Genomic DNA, 25,829 nt, shown 5'->3' with positions numbered 1-25,829 from the left:
ACAGAGCGGAAATTACGTTCGCAGGTACAACAGTGAGCCCAGCTCAAGTGTGGAGCGCTTTGTTCCCTCTCTGACTTCTTGGCTCCCCCAAGAGGAGTGTTTTTCTGTGGTCGCCCTGAAATGGAACTTCCCTGACAGCTATCTGATGGTGTTACTGTACCTCGCGGTCATTTTTGTTTCCTTTCTCTCTAACCTGAGCTCTTTGAGACGGTCGGAAACCTTTAATCCTGGTATTGTGGAAATGCAAAAAAGATGTGATCAAGTGGCTCTTTCACTCTTTTGGTTACCCTTGTGACCAGATGAAGAATAGATTGAAAATCCAGTTCCTCCCTTGGCAGTGCAAAACAGAAAACAAACTGTCACTTCCGAACAGCCTGGTGATGGAGTAAATTCAGTATGAAAGAGGAAAAAGCTTCTGTGTCTTAGAAACCTCTCTCTGTTCCGGACTGGGGGCAGAAATTGGATTCCGGGAAATTTCTTCAAACAACCTCCTTTGGAAATGGAATATATTTAAAGCCATCTTTGTAGAAACACAGCTGAAATGTATTAATCAGAATTCTTGAAGAGGTTTTTTGTTTTTTTTTTTTTCCTTTTTCCTCCAAAATGAGTATTATCATGAAGCCAAGATCCCGGTCTACAAGTTCCCTGAGGACTTCAGAGGGAGTGTGGTAATGTGCTTTTCTCTCCTGCTTCTCCCCTTCTTTCATTTAAAGATTGACGTAATAGTGGAGTGTTTAGTAATTGCTGACGAGGCTCAAGAGTTAGGTATGATGTTAGAGCTTTGTAAGAAAGAGAACAGTGTTGGTGACACTTTCACTTTATTTTGTTGCTCGATTTTGTTTGCTCTAAAAACAAGGGTGCTCACACTTTTTTTTAAACTCCTCATGGACCATAGCAGTTCATCTGGTAACAAGTTTTAGAAGAGGAAGGAAACTTGCAAAAACATTGGAAGTTTAGAAGACGAAAACTTATCATTTTTCACTGTCTGATCTGCCTGCATGTTTTCTTATCTCTCTTGCCTGATAGACAAGCAGGCTAGTAGTTAATGATCTTTGCTGCAGTCTTTAGAAGTAGTACTTTACTTTCAGCACATGAGTATTAAAATAATTAACAATGCTTTACATTTTAATCATATAACCAGCTTGAATTCAATTATATGACTAAATGTATAACAAGTTGCTTATCATTCAGGAATCTCCTGTTTTATTTTGTCAATATAATGTTCCCTGATAATTATGTGGGGGTTTTTGGGTAACTTTAGTGTTTTCATCTTAATAAAAAGTATATTAACTTCAATTTATTCTAATATTTAGCTCTACTATTTCTTAAGTATTTGATATGGCCATATGCACGTGGTCGTTAAGGAATAGTTTCTCAATAAGTAACTTTTTGGTCTAATACAGCTATTTACAAAAATTATTTTTATGGCTGTTTCAGAGGTTAATTTTATTTTGTTTATCTTAGTGATTGATTATAAATATATAAATAAGCTCATCTTTTTTAAACGGAAAGAATCCTTCAGACAGGAGAATTAAAAGCAATGAGTGAAGGCAGGTGTTGAGGAAAGGCTGAAAGCAGGCAGGTAAGATGCACTACATATAATTATTTGAGCAGGCAGACACACAAATAAATACTTACATTATTTGTATAGGGAATTCAGCCCACATTTATGAGATTGAATTGTCATTTGCTGTTATTGTACTGCTGTTTTGTAGGAGACTAGAATCAAGAATTGTCCTGCAGTGGTATATTTGTGAGTTTTAATAAACTATAGATGCAGATTTGATCTCATACCAATTTTGATTTTTTTTAAATAAATGAATACATGTAATAAATTCCTCCTTGAGTTTATTTAAAGAAAAGTTTGCATCTGCAACTAAATTTGTATGGCTCTTTTATGCCAAATAATAAATATTGGGAAATACTTAGAATCCTTTTATTAGTTGCCATAACTAATGTAAATCTCCAATATAAATGGGTAATCAGAATTTATAAGTGAATTTTATTCACTTGTGATTTCTGTCCTGCCTATGTGAAAACAGGCTCTTATGCATGAATAAATAGTATTTAACCAACCTATTTGCTGTTTTTGTCTAAAACGCCAGGAGACTTAGTTCTAAATTTAGGATCCAATCAATCAGCAACACAGTGCATTTCAGTGTCAGTAACATCTACATCCTTTACTCCTCTGAGGTTATCATAGTCTATTTTTATCCGCAACTATTCTATTTGATTATTCTGTGTTACGTAAGGTCATAAATAAATAGGGCCACAGTTCAAAGTATATGTTTTAAAATATTGATTTATGAATGTGTATATTGTTCCATTTAATTTTAAGTAGTTTGAGTAGTGTTTGGTTTAGATAGTGTTTATGTAAGAAGTAAATGCCTCTCTTTGTGCTAATGACCCCTGATGGCACTCTGTGGAAACCTCCCTCTTACCTCTGTCTTATTAATAATGTAACTGTTTGGGTATATCACTGCTGTCTCTGAATCATTGATCTGAGGTTGTAATCACTATAGTTATAGTTTAACTGTTTTATTATCCTTTATCCTTCAATTTCTATATAACACATATATTTATATTTTTAAATAGAAGAAAGTCAGCATAGATTATAGACTAGATGTAGAGAGGAAACACGCGTGTGTATATGTGTACATTCACACACATATAGAGAGATGTTTACTTGATTAACAAGAAAAGCAGCCCTTCCTCTCCCTGTCCCTCTGTACACACGTGCCCCCGAGATTTCAGTAGGATGGTGTCCTCTCAACCCCCACCCGTACCCCCTTTCCTTTTCAGAAACCAAAACCTACCTCATCCTCTTAACAACCGACTTCCCGCTAGAGAGACCAAGTAAATATTCCCTTTTCAGATGATTTTATTTCATTCTGTGCTTGAGAATACTTTCTTTTGGGAGAATCATCTTTTGCCTCAACTATCTTAATGCTACTTATGTAAATCTTGTCTGTTCCATTGCCCCCTTTTTTCTAAGACTGTCTATTTTCTCTTTGGATGCTTCCGGACAGTTTGCTAATTGCCTTTTGCAAGAACCCAGTGCTTCAGATTAATTTTCCTTTGCTTTTTTCCTGTTTCTTTTCAACCACTACCATAAAAAGCAATCCACACGAACTTGTTATTTACAGCCCTGACTGAATCCCTTTGAGATACTCACATTTTAAAAGAGGAGTTCATGACAAACTCCTAATGATATTATATACCCTTCCTTCTGGTTCATCTGCTTAAAAAACAAGCCTTACTTATAGTTAAAATTCTATTAATTTCTAAAACTAAGATAAAAATAATCTTGAAATTGATCTGTTTCCTTATATATAATATTTTAAATATATATAAAGTATTATATAAAAAGGTTATATACTAGGTTGCTTTTATTTTTTCAATAGGTGTATTTATTGACTACCTACTCTGTGCCAGGTTCTAAAAGAATTTAATTGTGGTATTAATCCTTTTACAGTCTTTTAAATATCTGCTGGAAATTGATAAAAAACATGATCTGCATGTTTTCTTCTGATCATACAGTTAATAAAACTAGCAGCATCATTGATTTTGCCTTTCTGTTTCAGTCATTTTGGTAGTAATAGTCCACCTTTACATTCTCTATGAGAAAACAAAGAGGTAGTTACAGAACCATAAATATTTTAATTTCACATATCTTCAATTTAGATATAGTCAGCAGCTATCTAATATAATAAAATTGTGATTCTATAGCATTTTACCACTTACAAATGTATCCCAGAGGTAGTTTTCCTTAATCTAACCAAGACTTATGTAATTGAATTTAAGTGAAAAATAATTATCCTCACAAATATAAATATAGAAAACTTTGATCAGTAAAACTGGACTTTGTTCTTTCCTGCTGTTCATTATTTGGCATATATACTTGTGATATTTAAGATTGCTCATTGTGTAATCTGGTGGTGGGAAGATGCTATTGTCTAAGATATGACTGTGAGTCTTTTTATAAAGTAAGTTTTGAAGCAGATTATTAAATATGTAAAAATTTTACTTAGGTTTATAGACATAGAAAATAAGCCTGGAAGGCTGTTTTCTAAGCCTTTAGTAGTGGTTACCTTCTAGGGTAAAAATGGCCAGAATGGAGGCAGGGTGATTTTCACTCTTCTGAATATATAGTCTTTTACTATATTATATGAACTTTTTCATCAAGGAATTATGATATATGAAAGTTTAAATATATGAAAAATATAACTACCATGTGCATTAGCAAACTCATCTTTATATGTGTAGCCATCTGTATATCTGGTAAACAATAATTTTCTCAGTGTCCAAAATATGGCAAATAAGCATTTCAGTAGTGAGCAGATGTAACTTTCTAAAAAACATTGCTTCTCAGATCAGTAAATTATTATTCTTTTCTATTAACTCTATTCTGCTAAATTTATAAAAGTTCAGGCTGACTGAGAATTCTTATTTTGACTTCATGATCATAGTAAAACTACTGCTTTTCTAAGTGAAAATAAAAAGATGGAATGATAGTAATATTTTGGAGGGAAAGTCACTTTTAATGCCTGCTATCCTAGCCTCAACTGTTCTCTCTCTCTCTTTTTTTACTTAACTTACATATCTTGAACTGTTGTAAATATTAGTTCTGTGCTCCACTGTATCATGTATTTTTCTAATAATAATATTTCTAGCTTTCATTTTATCGAGTGTCTCTTATGAATTTGTGGAAAATTTTACATATAGTATCTTGTTTAGTTCTTGTAATAATGTTGAAAGGAAGGAGTTGTTAATCCATATTTTACAGATGAAGAAATGAACCTAAGAGGTAAAATAATTTGAACAAGGCACTTTCATTGCTAGGGAGTGCTGAGGTTCAATCCCATGCCTGTCTGCTTCAGAGCCAGTGATCTGTTTCTTTGGGCTTCCCTGGTAGCTCAGTAGGTAAAGAATCGCCTGCAATGCAGGAGAGCTGAGATTCCCTGGAGAAGGAAATGGCTACCCAGTCCAGGATTCTTGCCTGGTAAATCCCATGGATGGATGAGTCTGGCGGGCTACAGTCTACGGGGTTGCAAAGTGTCGGAGGTGACTGAGCGATTAAATCACTACCACCACTATTTATATAAGTATCACTTGATGACTGTCAAATTGTCTATCTTGTGAATATAGCAAATGCACTAAAATATTTGGTTAGCTATTGGGTGACTGAAAAGATAAATTGGAGATTGACCTTCTGGGGTATGATAGCCTATAAAGTTCCCTAATAGCTCAGTTGGTAGAGAACCCGCCTGCAATGCAGGAGACCCCGGTTCGATTCCTGGGTGGGGAAGATCTGCTAGAGAAGGGAAAGGCTACCCACTCCAGTATTCTTGGGCTTCCCTTGTGGCTCAGCTAGAAAAGAATCCACCTGCAATGCAGGAGATCTGGTTTCGATCCCTGGGTTGGGAAGATCCCCTGGAGAAGGGAAAGACTACTCTCTCCAGTATTCTGGCCTGGGGAATTCCATGGACTGTATGGTCCATGGGGTCACAAAGGGTCGGACACTACTGAGCGACTTTCACTTTCAAAGTTTAATAGTGATGTTGGGCATTGAAAAATAACTATTTGAAAGGGTTTTGTGATTATTCTCTACTAGTAGCAAATAAAGTTATCTATTCCCAATTGTAGGAAAGTAAAGAGCAAAAGTCAGTGCTTCTCAGTTCTAATAGATCATCTTTCCAATTTTGTTAGAAAGTCTTACTTTGTTCTCTGTAAGATCTGTAAGGCTTCAGGTAAGAAACAAGTTCCCAGACTTTGTATGAAGTTTCATAATGTTTTAACTCAGCTTTGAAAAAGGTACAAAATCTTCCTTCCTGTATCTTTTATCTTACAAGGTTTTGCAAATGGGAAAACAAATGGAACTTGCATAATTTCTGCCTGTCCAGTTATACAATGTGACTGGACTTAGGGAAGTGACTATTTTCAAGATTGGTTCAGAGTTTTGATGCAATAAACCTTTTTGATCCCATTTTCTAAGTTTGTGTCAAATCTGGTGATATAGACCTAGAGATAATCCCAGATCTAGAGATAAGCAGCTTTTAGGAAAAGTGGTTAAAATAGTTTGACAATTATTTAAAACATTATATTAATGCCAGGGAAGCACAGAATGGATCACAGATACTCTTTAAAGTCATAAGTTATGAAATTCTAATTCTCAGCTCTCTAAATGCTTTGCTCTGCAGTCAAGTTTGGACTAAACTAGGACGTCTTTTAGGAGAATGTAGAATATAGAGAATTCCAGAACCTGTGGATGCAGTTCTTAGCATAACAGAGGAAATATGAATGTTACGTCTTTATTATCTACCTTCAGCCTTCCTAGGCAGTTGGCTCTCTTAGGAGCATCCTGGGCGATAGGTGAGGATGTGAATTGGGGAAACTAAGCTAAGATGCTCTTCAGAATAACAGTAAGAAACAATAAGGGGACGATTATGGGAAAGATCTGAAGAAGTGGCTAGAGAAATAAGAGGGAAGGTCAGAGGGGAGGCTGGAAGGACCTCAGCCCATTTTGAACCAGACACTCACCATCTGGCACCCTGCCCTGTTTAATCACATTGCCACCTTCTGGCAGCAGCTCTAGTAATGAATTTGCATGTTTTTTATTTGTTTGTTTCTCCCCTTCATCTCAGGACTAAAAACTTCTGCCAGAGGATAAGGAAAATCGACTTGAAGTCTTCCCATTTCTCTGTTATGTGAGGGAGAACAAGAAATTAGAAAACTAGAAACCAGGTGTAGAATATATGCACACTGAGATGACAATTTCCGAAACTTCCTTACTGGAGAAGGTTTGATATTTTACAGCCCGCACAGTTCAGACGTTTTGTTTATAGCTAATACTAATCTTCCTTGCTTAAATTTTAACCCGTTTCTTCCTAGTTATCAGGGTAGTGAATCAGTAGATAAGAAGATTCTCCTTTATGGAGTGAAGTGACTAGTAAGTGACTTTGTGGTCTTTTTTCATCTTATGTACTCAATTGGCGTCCAACTCTTTGTGACCTCACGGACGGTAGCCTGCCAAGTTCTTCTGTCCATGGGATTCCCCAGGCAAGAATACTGGAGTGGGTTACCATTTCCTTCTCCATTTCATTTCATAGTGCAAAATACTCATTTTGAATTGTAAAGGGGATGGTCCCAGTGTGACTTGTTAAAAGAAATGTTCTGTAAAACATAGTTTCAATGTGTAATTGTTTTCAAGCTTCATGCAAAAGAGTGTTCCCATTGTGCCTGATTCTCTGTCCTGTTTAAAATACATTCAAGATGAGAAAGTCAACTTTCTAAAATGAATATGTATGAAATGTTCTTGTATATATGGAATACAGAAAATAACAATTCCTGACATCTGTGATTTCACTTCATTGCAATGTGGTACAGAATTTCTTCTTTGTGTCAGGGGGTTTATATGACTGAAACTGTTTTAGTTAGGATAAATTCCTGCAAAATGTGTCAGCTTTTAACCAATGGCATTCTGGCAGGCAGGCAACCACTGCTGTAACGTTTCCTCTGCTATAGATGTGTGATAGAGCAGCAGGTAACTCTGATTGGCAGCTGGATTACCAGCTAGCTGGGCCAGTAGCCCCTAAGTCTCCAGTGGTAACCAGAGTGGTGACCACTGTAATGATATGTATGTGTGTGTTCATGCTCAGTCATGTCTGATTCTCGTGACCCCATGGACTGTAGCCCACCAGCCTCCTTTGTTGATGGGATTCACCTTGCAAGAATGCTGGAGTGGGTTGCCATTTCCTCCTCCAGAGGATCTTCCCAACCCCGGCATTGAACCCACATAACAGATATACAATGTTGAGTTGTCAACAACTCAACCTACTAGTTGTCAGACACTGGACTTGGTGCTGTACATGATTTAGTTCATTTTATCTTCATAATTACAGGAGATAAAACTCGTAAATGACAGAAAACATGGTCTAATTCTAAACCCCATGTTTTTTGTGGTGGTGGTATTGTTCTTGTTCTTGTTTTATTCACTTTTCTCCACTATCTCCACTGCTTTGGTCACCCATGATTCTGCCTCCTAGTATTGCAAAAGTGGTCAGTAGGCTGATGCTCTATGCCTTTCCTTTCTGTCCTAGATTGTTACAAGGTTCTCTTTTTAATCATGTACAGCTCAAGAACAAATACCTTTTGTATTTGTGTGCCTTCTTTCTCAAGGTGTGCAACAAGTGTTCTACCGTGGACCATAGAGATGGATGGGGACATGGAAAGCGGACTTTGGCCCAACTTCGTTCTCTAGAAATCTAGCTAGTTCTTGATGCGTTCGGTTTATTGACCCTCTCCCCCAATCTGACTATAAATTGCACTGTTTTCTTCCTCTCTGGCATTTGACCAGCAAGTAGAACCATAAACTCTTGGAAATGAATAGGACCACAGAAAATAACCTATAATCTGATTCTCCCCACCCTGACCCCATTTTTGGAAGTGGAAAAGTTTTGCTGGTCTTTAACATTTCCAGTCAAGTAAGGTCAAGAAAATGGTTAGAAACAATGTCAGTGTTTTTGTGGCAACAGATTTTGTTGGAGAAATATTTTTCTTAAAACTCAAACACAAAGTTTGAAGTCAAATAGAGAGCTAAAACTTTGTCTGGCAAATTCGTGCAAGTATTTCCATTTATAATTTGTATGGTACTTTAATGTAATTCTTAAATTTATGTCTGTGAAGTTAGCTAATATCATGATAGTTCTGTCACAACTTCAAAGTTGGATTGAAGGAATATGTATGCAGTGGTATGGAGGTTGAGGTCTCCATGATCTCCTGAAGGAAATTCAAGACAGTGCTTTGTCCAGAGGCCTCTGCAGGTAACTAAACTCTGATCAGTAACATTTTTTAGAAGTCACATAGCTTATTAAATTGCTAAAATTCATGTGTTGAAATTGTAGCTTTACTCTTCTCTCTTCTCCAAAACATAGTCTCACTGAAATAAAAATCATGGTAATTGCTATTTACTGAGTGCTTCTGTGACAGATATCAGGCTGTGCATTTGAAAAGAATTATCCTATCAAGTCTCATCATAAATCCTGTGAGGCACACATTATTATTATTCCTCATTTTCTAGACTAGTGAGGCAAACTTACCTAAGATTGCATAGTAAATAAGAGAATTTCATGGATTCACATACTTTTAAAAATTATTAAATTTTTCTTTTTTTTGGCCACGCTGTGTAGCCTGTGGGATCTTAGTCCCCTGACCAGTGATCGAACCTGTATCCCCTGCCTTGGAAGTGCCAGGGAATTCCCATAATGTTACCTTTAGTAGTGATACATATGTAAATATGTCAGATAAGTTAATTAACTTAATTAAAATTAATTAAAGTCCTTAGCAGAGTAGCTGATTCCTTGTATCAGGAAATGTTAGCTTGTATTATGCATTTTTCAAGTTTGTATATTATTGGGGCTTTTTAAATAATCAAGAACTATAGGGTGAAACTGATTCAGTCTATAAGAGCTTATTTTCTGTGAGACAGTCTTCTTGGGACCCCTCAGACCGAGCCTTTATACAAAGTTAGGTGTTCTGGATAAATCACACTGTGCTTCAAAGATCTACTTCTGTTCAGGTGGGTCAAAGAATAAATGATATAGAGAAGGTAGCAGAGCAAGAAGTGATCAGTTGGAAGGTAAAATGCTTCTGATTTAGTTTAAAAATAGGTCAGAATCCTATAGGACAACAGTCCCAGGCAGTGGGTTAAATCTCACAAGAAGGGCTGGAAGCCCAGACCTTAACTTTAGATTGTTGTTATTGTTTGGTCAGTAAGTCTGACTCTTTGTGGCCCCATGGGCTGCAACATGCCAGGCTCCTCTGTCCTCCGCTAACTCCTGGAGTTTGCTCAAACTCATGTCCATTGAGTCAGCAATGCTTTGTAACCATCTCATCCTATGCTGCCCACTTGTCCTTTTGCCTTCAGTCTTTCCCAGCATCAGGGTTTTTTCCAGTGCGATGGCTCTTCACATCAGGTGGCCAAAGTATCAGGAGCTTCAGCTTCAGCCTCAGTCCTTCTAATGAATATTCAGGGTTGATTTCCTTTAGGATTGACTGGTTTGATTTCCTTGAAGTCCAATGGACTCTCACGAGTTCTCCAGCACCACAGTTCAGAAGCGTTAATTCTTCATTGCTCAGCCTTCTTTATGGTCCAACTCTCACATCCATACATGACTGCTGGAAAAACCATAGCTTTGACTGTGCAGACCTTTGTTGGCAAAGTGATATCTCTGCTTTTTTCAATATAGTGTCTAGGTTTGTCATAGCTTACCTTCCAAGGAGCAAGCATCTTTTAATTTGACGGCTGCAGTCACCATCTGCAGTGATTTTGGAGACCAAGAAAATAAAATCTATCACTCTTTCCACTTTTTCCGCATCTATTTGCCATGAAGTGATGGGACGGGATGCCATGATCTTGTTTTATTGTTTTTTTTAATGCTGAATTTCAAGCTGGCTTTTTCTCTCTTCTCTTTCGCCCTCATCAAGTGGCTCTTTAGTTCATCTTCACTTTCTGCCACCTGGTGGTTCGGTCTTACTGTACCTCACTGCCAGGCCTTGCCTGTCTTTCCAGATCCCCTGCTCCTCTAGTCCTGACATGCCTTCTGGGTTGTGTAATATACAGATTGTTATCTCCATGGCCTGAGTCTCCTCATCCTTAGCAGGTCCCAGACTGGGTAGGACTCCTGTTTATCTTTACTCTGCCAGTCTAGCATAGCACGAGCCTCTTTCTCCATCTAGAAAGACAACATGCAAAAAAGGGGATTTGGTTAGATTAGTTCCTGTGGCCCAGAGTATAGTTTCAGGATGAGCTGAAGAGCGTAGAGGCTGGAAATGTAGAAAATGCAGTGGTTTAGTGAGAGCAACCAATTAGTATTCCATTGTCTCTGCTATCTACTTATTTTAATATGAGTAGTTACCAATAAAAAAAATGTGTAAAAGCTTTACTTTGTTATAATTAACAACTGTTCCCTTGGGCTAAAAGGTGTGATTGAGGGTGGGGCTCACCACCTTGAGGGAAAAAATTGGGTCACTAAAGATTCCCTGAATCTCTGCTTGAGAAAAATAGTCCCAATTGTTTATCTGAGTCCTGTTGTTAAAATTGCGTCTAATTGTATATGAATCAGAAAGTGTTTCCATGGTAATATAAAACACAAAAATATCAGCAGACTTACTGTTAGCAAACATCCCTTTGTAAGTGTTTTTATAATTGGGAAAATCATTTTACATACGTAGCTGTGAAATTATACCCTGACTTAGAAATACACATGAAATGTGTCCTTAATTGTAATGTCTTTCACATGTAAATAACAAAGGAAATAGACAATCCTCTTTGTTTAAAACCAGGATGGCTAATCATATTCATCTGTGGCCCATTAGTAGTAGCCACGTGGAATAGTACTGGGAGCTGCAATGAGATTCAGAAAAAGTGCTGCCAACTTTTTGGTGATGCCACCAAAGAGAAGAGGGATGTCATGGGGCTGCGTGCCATTTTAGGTGGCCCTGATGGTCTCAAAATAATTCTTTACATTTTGACTCTGCCATTAAATTTGCACAAAAATTAAGTTGTAGCAAAAGCAGTATTTATATATCAATACAAATGTGTGTGTGTATTTTTTAGAAACTTTGATATGTTTTTGTCATTTGTCACCTATGAAGAACATGTGTACATGTCCTAAACCATAACTACTCTTTTTGGATGTTGCAAACCAGAAAAAAAAGAAAAGTTAATAATTCCTGTTATCAATGGCCACCCTTATAATCACCACCTTGATTAAAAATAATTCTACCAGCAATTCTAAAGCTACCTTTGTGCCCCTTTTAACTACTGCCCACCAGCACAAAGTGTAACAACTATCCTGATTTCAAAAAAATCACAGAATACAATTTTCTACTTCTGAGTTTTATATAAAATGAATGAATACAGTTTGTACGGTTTTGTGGCTGGTGGGTTTTTTTTCCCCTGCCAATTGATGTTTGAGAGTTTATCCCATGTTGATGTAGTTGTATGTAGTCCATTCATTTCTCACTAACGTATAGTTAGGCACATTTTTGTTTGTAATATAAATTCAGGGTAAAAAATATGCTAATTGTTTAGGTCACAGTTTGGTGTATAGGACCATCAGTTCAATTCAAAACTGTTGTTAATTTATAGTAATCATTTGAATACAATTTCACGTGCAAGCTGTTGCTTAGCTTCACCCTCAGTGGGCGTTTCTTCTGAGAAGCCTTCCTGGCCTTCCCATTCAGAATTAAGATGCTCTCTGTGTTCACAGGAGACCTGGTCCATTTCTCTAGCAAAGTACTTGAAGCATGGCAACAACTGCCTGCTGTCTTGCCTGCCTGTCCTCAGGGACTGTGAGTGGGTTGTAGGCTAGACTGGGTTTTTTCATCTTTGTACCTGGGTACCCAGCACGGTGCCTATCCCATCAGCAGGATTGTGCATCTGTCTGTTGCATGCGGAGAGAACAAGGAGTGTGTTACATCACCAGGAAACCGTCCCAATCTGTGTTTATGTTTAATTTTATTTTAATAGATGGCACTCTGCTAAGAATTGTACTGACTTGTGAAGGCAGAATTACTCTCTGTGGCAAAGAATTGTTCAGTATCAGATCAGAGAGGATGTGTGCCTGTTTTCCGGTGGGTTTTACCCTTAGTTTCCCAACTTCATTGGTAATTCCAGTCTCACCACTTCTCCTTGTTCCCTCAGGAGTCTCCTGTCTGTTAATAGAATCTACCTTCCCAGTTTTCCTCAGCATCTCTCTTTGCCTGAGTGACCCATCTCAGGACCATCAACTAACCATGAAGGGCGTGTGCGGATGCTAATGCGTGCTGTGCGCGTTCATCACCCAGTTGACACATAGTTGACTTTCTCTAACTTTATCAATTCGCTGCTCTCTTCATCTGGGAGACCTGCTTGGGGCAAGGACCACCACTGCTTCAGGCTCACTTCAGCTTCATTGTCAGCCTTTTGAAGCCAAACATGGCCACCCCATCAGACAGACTCCTTGGGTGGGTTGTTAAATCAGGGGCCAAGTGTGGCCTAGAGCCCTCACCTCTGGCCTCCAGAGTCTGGGTGAGCATTCCTTCCTGGATTGTGCACTTTTCCCACTATTAAATTGCTTTTAGCTTTACCACATCTCTAGACTTAAATTTTTTGGAATGCTAAGAAATTAAGTCTTAATCCTTAATAATTGAGGATTTGTTTTTAGTGTGGTACAAGATCATTTTCTAGCCACTTGACCATGAAATCTGATTCTATAGCTTAAAATGTACTGGTAAAGGAGAGTTTTATTTCTGTGGCTCTTTTACTAGTTGCAAAAGTAAAAGTATATTTTTCATTGCTTCACTTAACAATGTTTATTAACTCAGTTCGGCACCCTGATGGGTCTTAGAGAGACATTGATGAAATATTAGCCCTCACCTTCATAAAATTTCCAATCCATTGACTTTCTAAAGTATTCCTGGGGGCAGAAGATTTCTACTTTTACTGTCTTCTATATCCCTAGGATTTTTTTGCTTTCATGATAAAATTACATTTATAGTTTAAAAGTGAGTGGCTCAGTTGTTCTCAAAAATCCGGCAGTGAACAGAATAATTTAAAAACCTGACTACTTGAATTTAGGGTGTGGTAATATGAAATAAATCTGGGATATTTGATTTTTTTAAAACCAAAATATTTTCCCTGAGATTAGAGGGATATTTTTATTCTAGGTAAATTGCTTAATCACCTCCTAACAAGGCTGTGTCAGCCAAATTAAATGTTTAAGTTCATTTTATTAAGCTTTAGAACCAGCAGATTTCTCTCTGATTTAGATGAATTTAGCGTTTAATTTTTCAAACAGAAAGCATATGAACTAGGAAATTTTAATGTATGTGGAGGAAGAGAACATGAGAAGGGAAATCAGATAAATAGAAAAAAATGAAGTTTAAACAAAAATAACTCATATTGACATTTGACATAATTTATCTTATTACCAAAATGTCTGTCTTCACAGGTAATCTGCAGGAGATTTCATTTTTATAGTACCTAGCTAATTTTTTTAAATGTTTGAGGACTCTGTTTCACATTAGTGAAAATGAAGGAAAATAAGGTTAATGGCTGCTACTAGTTTGCTTACCAGCACTGAGTAAAATAAACTAATTTTATTATTACTATGGTTGAGTGCAGTTATATTCCTTTAAACATCTTACGTAATCCATGGCTTTAACTGCATTAATCTAAATAAGGTCATTTCATCAAATAGGGATCTAATAAGAGCTTTGGAAAGAACTATCGGAGACCAGATTCCATGTAGAAATCAGAAGAAAATGGCACTCATGTCCCATTGTAGTTTGGTATAAAGCATTTGCCCTTAAGGATTATAATTGCCATACAAGGGAACCACACAATGGAAAGCCTGCTTACCACTAAAATATCAAATATCACAGTGAACTGTATTAGTACATGATTCCCGCCAAACATGTGGAGTCCTGGTATTTTAGCAGTAGTTCAGTTAGCAGTTACAGCAGCTCTGGCTCTATATATAGTGTTAACTAGTTTTGAACTCAGTCTGACATTGGAATCTACCACATTTAGCATGCCCTGTCCCTTCAGTGGACTTCCCTGGCGGCTCAGATGGTAAAGAACCTGCCTGCAGTGTGAGAAACCTGGGTGGAAGATCCCCTGGAGAAGGGAATGGCACCCCACTCCCGTACTCTTGGGGCTTTCCTGGTGGCTCAGTTGGTAAAGAACCTGCCTGGATTGTGGGCAGTCCATAAGTAACGTTTATATACTTTAGCCAGTAGTCAGAAAAACTATACAATTTTAAACTTTACAAAGTGTAAGATTTTAATTGAATTATAAATTAACTTCTCACTTGAATCTCCTACTTCTTGCAGTATTGTCCCTTTTGTCATCCCTTCTAAAATAAGTCTTATTTTTTTCACTTGCAGTTTTGTTCTGTTGGTGATTTGACTTTCTTTGTCAACTGATAGTCATGTGGCTCAGATAGTAAAGCATCTGCCTGCAGTGCGGGAGACCCGGGTTTGATCCCTGGGTTGGGAAGATCCCCTGGAGAAGGAAATAGCAACCCACTCCAGTACTCTTGCCTGGAAAATTCTATGGACTGAGGAGCCTGGTAGGCTACAGTCCATGGGGTCGCAAAGAGTTGGACACGACTGAGCGACTTCCCTTTCACTTTATGTAGAAAGCACAGAGGTTCATTCTTTCTTTTAAATTTCACTCATGTGTCATATCCTAATAGTAAAAAATTGCCTAAGTCTCCAATAATCAAAGCAACATCTTAGATGATTTCCTTCGATAAGCTATATAATTTGTTCAAAGTACCAAACCTGTTTGCTTCCATGATTCTTGTCATTTATAGGTCTTTATTTCTACTTTATACAAGAGATGGGTAAGGTCCAAATACAGACCTCCATATGCAAACCTGGGCTTCCCCACAGTTTTAAAGTACCAAATTCCCTTGGTGCCAGTTGCTCAAGGCACTTCATGTTCACTCAGTTGCTTCCTGAATATTGCATAAGTGTAACCAACTCTAAATTTCAAATTCATATAAAGAAGCTCTAGCCTTCGAGGCAAAAAAACTTAATTGAATATCAAATGAATACCTTTCATTCTCTGAACTATTTCTAAATAAAAGTTGCTTTAAAATCTTCTTTGATTTTCTGTATTCTTTAGGGCCCAAGTTGAACTGTCAACCTATTTGGAGAGAAGAAAACAAAACAAACAAACAAACAACAAAAAGCCTCTCAAGAAAATCTTTTAAAATGTCTGACAATCTATTCTGGCTATTCTGATAAAGAAATGATAGTGCCTTGCTTATCAACTCATGTTGCAACTTGTGATTTCCCATAAAATTTGTTGGGAAAGGAAGTTAAGTCCATGAAAACTTCTGTTGAGTTTGGTCTCAATCCTAGCCATTTCTGATTTAGGATAAGAGTCCGGAATAAATGCAAATATACTGGTGGGGAGAAAGAAATACTCCTTGTAATAAATGAGTTATGAGTAATAGGAGTAATAGAAAATAGCATCTATGTTTTCTAATGGCAAATTTACTTCTATTTTAGATAGCATGTCACCCACTAGGGCAAGCCATATTGAATTTTCTCTGCCTGTGAGTACCTAGATTTCAGTGTTCTGATACCTCTATGGGCTTAGTTTAGTTAAGGTTTGAATTCAAAATGTAGTTGATGAATAGATATATGTGTTTTTAAAAAAAAATGGTTCTAGTAACTTGCTGGAGTAATCTTCCCAAAGGATATAATTTGGCCTTCAGCTGATGGGAGGGTGTGCCTCCTGTGACAATATGAATGGTGAAAAAGACAGTTCTCTTTGGCAAGACTGCTTGAGACATATGTCATTTTTTCCCCCTTGCACTTCTTCGTAGGTCATGAATGGGTTCTATCAGCTCCAGACAACGAGCATGCTGAAACCCATCACAAATCAGAAAGCAACAAAATAATGACAAAAGCAACAATAACAACCAAAAATAAGTTAAGGGTTTAGTGTGAAATATAGGATATTGGATTCTTTTTTATTGGAGTATAATTGCTTTATAGTGTTGTTTCTACTGTACAACAAAGTGAGTCAGCTATGTGTATACTTCTATGTGTATATGTGTACCCTTTGGGATCTTACTGCCCACCCCTGTGCCACCCATCCAGGTCATCACAGAGCACTGACTGAGCTCCCTGTGCTATAGAGTACGTTCTCACTCTCTCTCTGTCTTACACATGGTGCTTTATTTATGTCAAACCTAATATTTTACATATGGTACTTGTATTTATATCAAACCTAATCTCCCAATTCATCCCTCCCTCCCCTCCTCCCACCATGTCCACGTCTGTTCTCTGTTTGTGTCTCTGTTCCTAGCATATTGCATTCTAATTCTTTTGACAACCTAATGTCTGTTAAAGATGTATGTGTAACTTTTTGTTATTGTCGACCACAAAAGTTTGTTAGTTAAGTATCTACCATTCCTTGACCATAGGGAGTAACAGTTTCCTTTGCCCAGATATGTCTATTTAGAGATGACAATGCAGCTAAGGAGAACCACTCAAAAACAACTCCAAGATGAGCCAGACTGGAAGGAAGAAAAGAGGAGAATGAATGCATTCAAACAGAGCCCTGTGTTTCATGGACACTCAGAAATCTTTTTGCACCGTCAAAACCTCACAGAATGACATTACACCAAGTTTACTGCTGCCCTGAAGTTTCCATTTCTTTTGATGATGATTTTGCCTTCTTAGAATTTAAATAGTCTAATCGGATTTTGACAGTTGATGTTTATCTTAATTGAACAGATTCTCTTCATCCTGTTGCTATTAGACTCCTACTTTGAGGCTGAAAGGTCACTTTAAATGGGCACAGCATGTGGGAAACCGCATAATGAATTCAAATAAATTCATGTCTATTAAAAGGAGTTCTCTCTTGCTCAAGTTTCAGAGCTTGCGTAGAATAAGCCAGTTGGGTTTTGTCTTAATTTCTTTTCAAAGAAGCTTATTGTGCTTCTTCTTTAATGTTCTCATAACAGAAAATGGGAAAATTGTCAATTTTCCTTTAACCTTGTTCAGAAGAATGAATTTTGCTCAGTGATTATGCTTATTTAAACTGAGTTTTTATAGCTGCTGCAGCTGTCAACAAATTTAAGAGGTATACTTTGGTTACATTGTTTAAGATTTCTTTATATTGTGTATCTTTAATGTATCAGCTCCACTCTTGAAATTTTTTTCTAGCTGTTGGCCTGTGTAAAAGTGCAAAAATATATGTATAAAAATGTTCTACAGCAATTTTTTATCATAGAAAACTAGAAATAGCCTAAATGTCAATCAGTATAGGGCTCATTCAGCAATTTTGTATAACATTAATGAAATACTGTGTAGCTGTGAGGAATGTCTCATATACTGGTATGGAGTTATCTTTAGGTAATGTTTACTATTAATTACTATTACTGTCATAATTTGGAAAAATGGTACGCATACTCAGAGTTCTCCACTCATTAATTTTCTTTGTGTATCCCTTAAAAGCAAACAAGGAAACTATAAATTCTATTCACTCCCTTTTTACACGAAAAGAAACTTGTCTACCTGTTCACCGTCCTGAAGCTCCTGTTTTTCACTTCCCAATGTATTGGTACCTGGAGAGGCTTCTCACTTTTATTTTTGAAGGAAATTTATTGAGGTATAATTCACGTGCCATATTAATTCCTCATTAAAATCATATAGCTAATGAATTATTAGTATATTTACAGAGTTGTGCAATAACACAGTTCATTACGGTATATTTTATCACCCTGGAAGAAACCCAGTTCCCCACAGCTGTCACCCTTCCACGTGACCTGCTCTACTCCTTGCCCTAAGCAACTATTAATCTACTTTTGGCTCTATTAGATTTGCCTACTCTGAATATTCCATTTAAATACAATCATGTAATACGTTGTTTTTCCTGACTGACTTCTTTCACTTAACATAACATTTTCAAGGTTCATCTATGTTGCAGTGTGTATCTATCAGTATTTTGTTTCTTTGTAAGGACAAATAATATTCCATTGTATAGATACACCACCTTTAGTTTATTCATTCATCAGTTGATAGACATGTGGATTGTTTTCACCTTTTGGTTCTCATGAGTTATACTACTGTGAATATTTATATAAAAATTTTCTTGTGTTCTACGTCTGTGAAAATATCATTGGTAAGTTTGATAGGGATTGCATTGAATCTGTAGATTGCTTTGGGCGGAATAACCATTTTCACAGTATTGAAACCAGTCAATCCTAAAGGAAATCAACCCTGAATATTCATTGGAAAGACTGATGCTGAAACTGAAGCTCTAATACTTTGGCGACCTAATGCAAAGAGCTGATTCATTGGAAAATACCCTGATGCTGGGAAAGATTGAAGGTAGAACGAGAAGGGGATGACAGAGAGCAAGATGGTTGGATGGCATCACCGACTCAATGGACCTGAGTTTGAACAAGCTCCGGGAGATGGTGAAGGACAGGGAAGCCTGGTGTGCTGCAGTCCATGAAGTTGTAAAGAATTGGACACGGCTGAGCAACTGAACAAGAAGAAGAAGAAGAATGTGGTCCAGCTCTCCATCTGTTTGTGTCATCTTTGATTTCATTCATCAGTGTCTTACAGTTTTCTGCATACAGGTCTTTTGTCTCTTTAGGTAGGTTTATTCTTAGATGTTTTATTCTTTTAGTTGCAGTGATGAATGGGCTTTGTATGAAAACACAAAAGACTGAATAGCCAAAGCAGGCTTGACAAAGAAAAGTGGAGCTGGAGGAATCAACCTTCCTGACTTCAGACTATACTATAGAGCTGCAGTCATCAAGACAATACGGTAGGGCAGCCAAGATGGCTGCCCCCACAGTGAAGGTTGCGCGAGGGTGGCCGGGCTTGGCTCTCGGCGTGCGGAGGGCTGTCCTGCGGCTTCCAGGGCTAACCCAAGTGAGGTGGAGCCGCTATGGCCCTGAGTACCAGGATCCTCAGATTGACAAGGAATATTACCGCAAGCCCTTGGCCCAGCTGACTGAGGAGGAGACGTATGAGCGGGAGCTCAGGAAGACTCAGGTTATCAAAGCTGCCCCAGCCATGAAAACAAGCTTCGTATTTGAAGACCCAGTGATCAGTAAATTCACCAACATGATGATGAAAGGAGGAAATAAAATCCTGGCCAGATCCCTCATGACACAGACCCTGGAAGTTGTGAAAAGGAAACAGTTTGAGAAGTACCATGCTGCTTCTGCAGAGGAACAGGCAACCATCGAACGCAACCCTTACACCATCTTCCATCAAGCACTGAAAAACTGTGAGCCTGTGATTGGGCTGGTACCCATCCTCAAGGGGGGCCATTTCTGCCAGGTCCCCATGCCGCTGGCTGACCGGCGTCGCTGCTTCCTGGCCGTGAAGTGGATGATTGCTGAGTGCAGGGAGAAGAAGCCCCGGCGGATGCTGATGCCGGAGAAGCTGTCTCGGGAGCTGCTGGAGGCTTTCCACAGCCGGGGCCCTGTGATTAAGAGAAAGCACGACATGCACAAGATGGCCGAGGCCAACCGCGCGCTGGCCCACTACCGCTGGTGGTAGAGTGTGGGCGGGGGTCCGGGAAGGCGGCAGCACGCTCTGCTGTCGGAAGAGCGTGAGCCACCACGCCACTGCAGAACGCCTGTGGGTTAAGGCCCGGCAGACCTCCTGACAAGGACGGAGCCGCACCTCCGTTGCCTGTTAGTCGTTTCTCTGGGGGCTGGAACTCGCTCTCCCTGTCCCATCTTCTTGGAAAGAGGGGGCATATCAAGTTGGATTTCCTCCTAAGAAACCTAGGACTCACCCAGCCTTTTCTTCCTGCAGCTTGGGGTGGACCTTTGGGTGATATGAAAAGAAGCAGTTTTAGTATCAGAAAGAGTTTATTAGAAAATTCTCGTCCTGAGCTGGTGTAACACATGATATGGTATTACGATTCATTAAAACCAACTGGAGGAAAAAAAAAAAAGACAGTATGGTACTGATACAAAACCAAAAATATAGATCAATAGAACAAGATAGAAAGTCCAGAGATAAACTTACACACCTATGGACACTTTATTTTTGACAAAGGAGGCAAGAATATACAGTGAGAAAAGACAGCCTCTTCAATAAGTGGTGCTGGAAAAAACTGGACATCTACATGCAGAAGAATGAAACTAGAACACTTCCTAACACCATACACAAAAATAAACTCACAGCAAGATCCTCTGTGACCCACCTCCTACAGTAATGGAAATAAAAACAAAAATAAGTAAATGGGACCTAATTAAACTTAAAAGCTTTTGCACAGCAAAGGAAACAATAAACAACATTAAAAGACAATCCTTAGCTTGGAAGAAAATGGTTGTAAATGAAACAACTAACAAAGGATTAATCTCCAGAATATATAAGCAGCTCATACAGCTCAATATTAGGAAAACAAACAGCCCAATCAAGAAATGAACAGAAGACCTAAACAGACATTTCTCCAAAGAAGATATATAAGATGTACACATAGTTAATAAACACATGAAAAGATGCTCAACATCAGTAATTATTATAGAAATACAAGTCAAAACTACTGTGAGGTATCACCTAACACCAGTCAGAATGGCCATCATCAAAAAATCTGCAAACAATAAATGCTGGAAAGGATGTGAAGAAAAAGGGACTCTCCTACACTTGGTAGGAAAGTATACTGATAAAGCGATGATGGAGAACACTATGGAGATTCTTTAATTTTTTTTAATTAGTTTATTTTAATTGGAGGCTAGGAATAAATCTACCATATGGCCAGCAACCCCATTATAGGGCATATACCCTGAGAAAACCATAATTAAAAAGGACACATGTACCACAGTGTTCATAGCAGCATTGTTTACAATGGCCAGGACATGGAAGCAACCTAGATGTCCATCAACAGATGATGAATAAAGAAGATGTTATACATATATACAATGGAATATAATTGCTTAGTTACTCAGTCATGTCCAACTCTTTGTGACCACATGGCCTGCAGCCTGCCAAGCCCCTCTGTCCATGGGGGTTCTCCAGGCAAGAATACTGGAGTGGGTTGCCATGCCCTCCTCCAGGGAAAATGGAATATTACTCAGCCATAAAAAATGAATTTGAATCAATTCTTGTGAGGTGGATGAACCTAGAGCCTATTATACAGAGTGAAGCAAGTCAGAAAAGTAAAAACAGATTTAGTATTTTAATGCATATATATATATATATATATATGCATATATATATTCCATATATATATATATGGAATCTCGAGAAATGATTTTGATTAACCTATTTGCAGGGAAGGAATGGAAAGGCAGATGCAAAGTGTGAACTTATGGACACAGTTAAGGAGGGAGTGAGTGGGACCAATGGAGAAAGTAGCATCAATGGTATATACACTCTCTGGTGTAGGATGGATAGCTGGCAAGAAGTTGCTTTGCAGCACAGGGAGCCCAGTCTGGCACTCTGTGATGACCTGGAGGGATGGAATGGTGGGAGGGGAGGGAGGCTAGAATGGGAGGGGGGATGTATGTGTAATTATGAATGATTTGTGTTGTTGTATGGCAGAAACCAACAATATTTTTTTTAATTTTAATATTTAAATTGAAAAATAGGAAAAAAGTTTTCTTGTGACAAAATGATTTTATATTTCTCATGAGTATGTACATAGTAGAATTGCTGTCTCTAATGATATGTATATGTTTAACTTTTATTTTTGTTTTTTACTATTTCCTAAAGTGGTTGTATTACAGCAGAAAGTTGTTATATGGAATAACTGGATCATTATTAAATTAGTTGTCTAGGTATAATTTTAAAAGTCAAGGTAAATGTTCCCAATTTTGTAAATGTCCAAAGACTCTCGACATATATAATATATGAAAATATGCATATGTTTTCACCTTCCAGTGTATTTCTGCATATGCACTCTAGGCAATGGTGATAGTTGCAAGCTTTGGAGAAGAGATGGCTACCAGCTTGGGCATCTGAGATTGAGGTGGGCTGAGTACTCACCATTTTGAATTAGAGGGATTTTTATTGTGTGTTGGAGAAGGAAATGGTAACCCACTTCAGTATTCTTGCCTGGAAAATCCCACGGACAAAGGAGCCTGGTGGGCTACAGTCCATGGGGTCACAAAGAGTTGGACGTGACTGAGTCACTGAGCCCTTACTATGTGCACGAATTAATTTTTCAAATGAAAATGTGATTCATTCATGTGAAAAAGAAGAGAGTGATTTTCTTGATGCCCTTCTTGACCCATGATGGTTGGGCCAGAGGCTTGTTTATGGGTCAGCCTGCTCTGTGAGGTGTCAGTGCTGCACAACCCACTTTCTTCCCGTCTGCCCAGTGTGAGGTCAGTTTTAGTTGTTAGGGCAAAAAAAATTCCTGTCTGCTGTTCTAGCTTTAAGAGCCAAGGTATCATTTTAAAAATCAGACATTGCTTAGTTCACTCTAAAATAATGTTTCCCAAGTGTTTTATAGAAACTACATCAAAGGCAAAAAAAAAAAAAAAAGTGAGCATCTGGGATTGAGAAACAAGAATACGTGGGTGAAATAAACATGAAAGATGCAGTAAATGCTGAAAGCAGAGCTGGTTAGTCTGGAGCCCTTCAGTTTCCTGTCGTCTGTCCAGGTATTGTGTGTTGGTGACCAAAAGAGGAGACCTTACTTCCTGCACTGCATCCATCACGTAGCTCTGAAATGTGTCTGTGCTTGAAAATTAGCCGTTTTAGTGTGAGTTTTCCTAATTACTTAAGACAGAACATTTAGTGGTTTTGTTTTTTTGTTTTTTGTTTTTTTTTTCCTGTTTGACCTCTTGGTGGTTAAGCGTAGATTCTGGTTTCTATCTTTGGTTAAATTAGCTTGTCTTATCGAATGGTAGAAACATGACCTCATGCATTTGTTTGTTGATTTGTTCATTCATTCTTGTGTTCGCTCATTTATTCATTAAGCATTTATTTCTTCAGCACTGCTATGACACCGCTGCTCAATGTTATGACTCCTTCTGTGGTGTTGGGTCAGTGGGTGAGGAATGATTTGCCCCTGATAGCATCCTTTAATAGTCAAAATCCTTACTTTTTAAAAAATATATACTAACCAAACCTGATTTTGAAAACTACATGACTTGGATTCACTTAGTTCTATAAAATGAAAAAAAGGCCATGGCAGTGATCAATATAGATTAACGTAGAAAACTATGAAAAGAATAAAGAGATTCTATACAAATAAGTCTTCAGGAATAATGTTAAAAAATTTTTATTTTATACAAAATTTAGAAGACAAGTCTTTCTTAGGGTTAAAAATTCTTTTTCAGAGGAATAAAACCACAGGTGAATAAATGAATACATTTTTCTTCAGTGATCATATATGTCCTGCTGTGGGGATGAGGAATATGCTATGTGGTGACTGTGTCTGGGGATGAAGGGTTGAGTGATGGAATTAAAATGCTGCCAGAACAAATATTACATCGGATTGACTTGCCTATACAAGTAGATTTCTGGTTTCTATCTTTGGTTAAATTAGCTTGTCTTATCGAATGACAGAAACATGCCATAGGAACAATGACCATGTATTCCTGCAGAGTTCATTTTTGAAGATGATTGTAACTGAAGAGAAGTCTTTTTATATTTCATTTTATTTAAATATAGAGCTATTTTATGTCACAATTTTTTTTTCCTTTCATGTCATGATACATTTTCCCTTTGGCAAGACTATTGTTTATTTTTAGAGAAGACACTGATTAATCACAGTAATTTTTCAGAAATAAATAGGGATTTTCCTGCCATGATGCAGCTAGTATTCATTTATCAAATGTCAACAGAGTTAACAAAGTATTTTGTATTGTAAAAAACTCACAGTTGCCTAGTTTTCTCTCTCATATATATATTAAAAAAGCAAGATTCTTTCACATTTTTATGTGTGATGTGACAAGAGAATATGACTCTGCTGTTGATCATGATCTAATTGCAGTTCCTAAGGACCGTGGCTTATATACATGGGTTATATACATCGTTATGCTGGGAGCACAGGCACCCAGTGAAGAGAGCCATGGCGAATATACTCAATTGTCATTATTGTTGTTTAGTCACTGAGTCGTCTCTGACTCTTTGCGACCCCATGGGCAGCAGCACACTAGGCCGCCCTGTCCTTCACTGTCTCCCAAAGTTTGCTCATATGCATGTCCACAGAGTTAGTAATCTGTCTAACCATCTCATCCTCTGCCGCCTCTTTCTCCTTTTGCCCAGTCTTTCCCAGCAGCAAGGTCTTTTCCAATGAGTCAGTTCTTCATATCAGATAGCCAGAGTATTGGAGCTTCAGCTTCAACATTAGTTTTTCCAATGAATATTGAGGGTTGATTTCCTTTAAGATTGACTGGTTTTATCTCCAGTATCTCTGGGTATTTATTTCTGGATCTGTTTCTATCCATTTCTTACTATCAGTTCTCCATTTACTATTTAGATGGCATGAATAATCATCTGAAGTCATCATTCAGTTATTAGAAAATGAGGTTGATAAGGCATCTGTGTAGGGGAAACAGTAATAGGATCTAGTTAGTTGGATGAGGCTTTCAGTGGGGAGAGTCACATGTGTACTGTTCCTATGCTCTATGTGGTGGAGTGAAAACTCCAACCCAGGCTGCCGGACACCCAAGCCCCAACCCTTGACCACTCTGCTGGGCTCTCTCTCCAACAATGCGTCTTATGGGAAACTGCCTTAATACAGCTTTTAAAAATAAAGCATAGCACAGTCATGGCTTGCCCCGAACTCAAATATGAAACATGTAGTATTTCAGATTCTAACCATGTTATGTTGTTGAGGACTCCTTTTATTTTATTCAAATAGGAAAACATTATTAATTTAAACTTCTTTGCCTTGTAATCTGCAAAATATTTACAATCACAGCACACTAACCCCCCATGTATTTTCTTTTATTACAATAAATTTTATTATAAAAGCAATTCATGTGCACTCTAGACACTTTTGAAAATATGAAAAAAATGCAAATATAAATTACTCATAACCTCCTCACTCTCCAAAATGACCACTGTGAATTCTTAGGTATTTTCTTCCAGTGTAATATGGTACTAATAGCAGTCATGTGGTTCATACACTTTTACTTCAGCTTTTTAATAAGTTAACATTTTATAATGAGTGCTTTCCCATATCGTTTCATATTTATTTGAAACACTATTTATATGCATGCACATATTCTGCCTTAATACATTTAATAATTTAATTTCATATTTGCCTATTGTGGACATTTAAGCTGTTTCTAATTTTCCCCCAAATTAAAAAGATTAGCCACTCTGTGAAT

General features: G+C 37.7%; 1 protein-coding gene and 1 pseudogene across 6 annotated transcripts in view; both read left to right on the top strand.

Annotated features, from left to right (window-relative positions):
- PDE4D (phosphodiesterase 4D) overlaps positions 1-25,829 on the top strand; it is a 1,548,416-nt gene that overhangs the window by 1,248,020 nt on the left and 274,567 nt on the right. The window contains exon 1 of one of the 6 annotated variants that reach the window (XM_065905744.1): positions 83-668. The exons of the other annotated variants lie outside the window; for them this stretch is intronic. Coding sequence (XP_065761816.1) covers positions 604-668 — 65 coding nt within the window. The 5' untranslated portion in view covers positions 83-603. Of the gene's footprint in view, positions 1-82; positions 669-25,829 lie in introns of those variants that run through there. 6 annotated transcript variants of the gene reach the window in all.
- On the top strand, positions 19,356-20,250 carry LOC136146554 (small ribosomal subunit protein uS7m pseudogene; annotated as a pseudogene).

Source organism: Muntiacus reevesi, chromosome 14 (genome assembly GCF_963930625.1).
Source record: "Muntiacus reevesi chromosome 14, mMunRee1.1, whole genome shotgun sequence".
Taxonomy (NCBI): domain Eukaryota; kingdom Metazoa; phylum Chordata; class Mammalia; order Artiodactyla; family Cervidae; genus Muntiacus; species Muntiacus reevesi.
The sequence above is the reverse complement of the archived record's forward strand: the minus strand, read 5'-3'. Positions and strand labels throughout refer to the sequence as shown.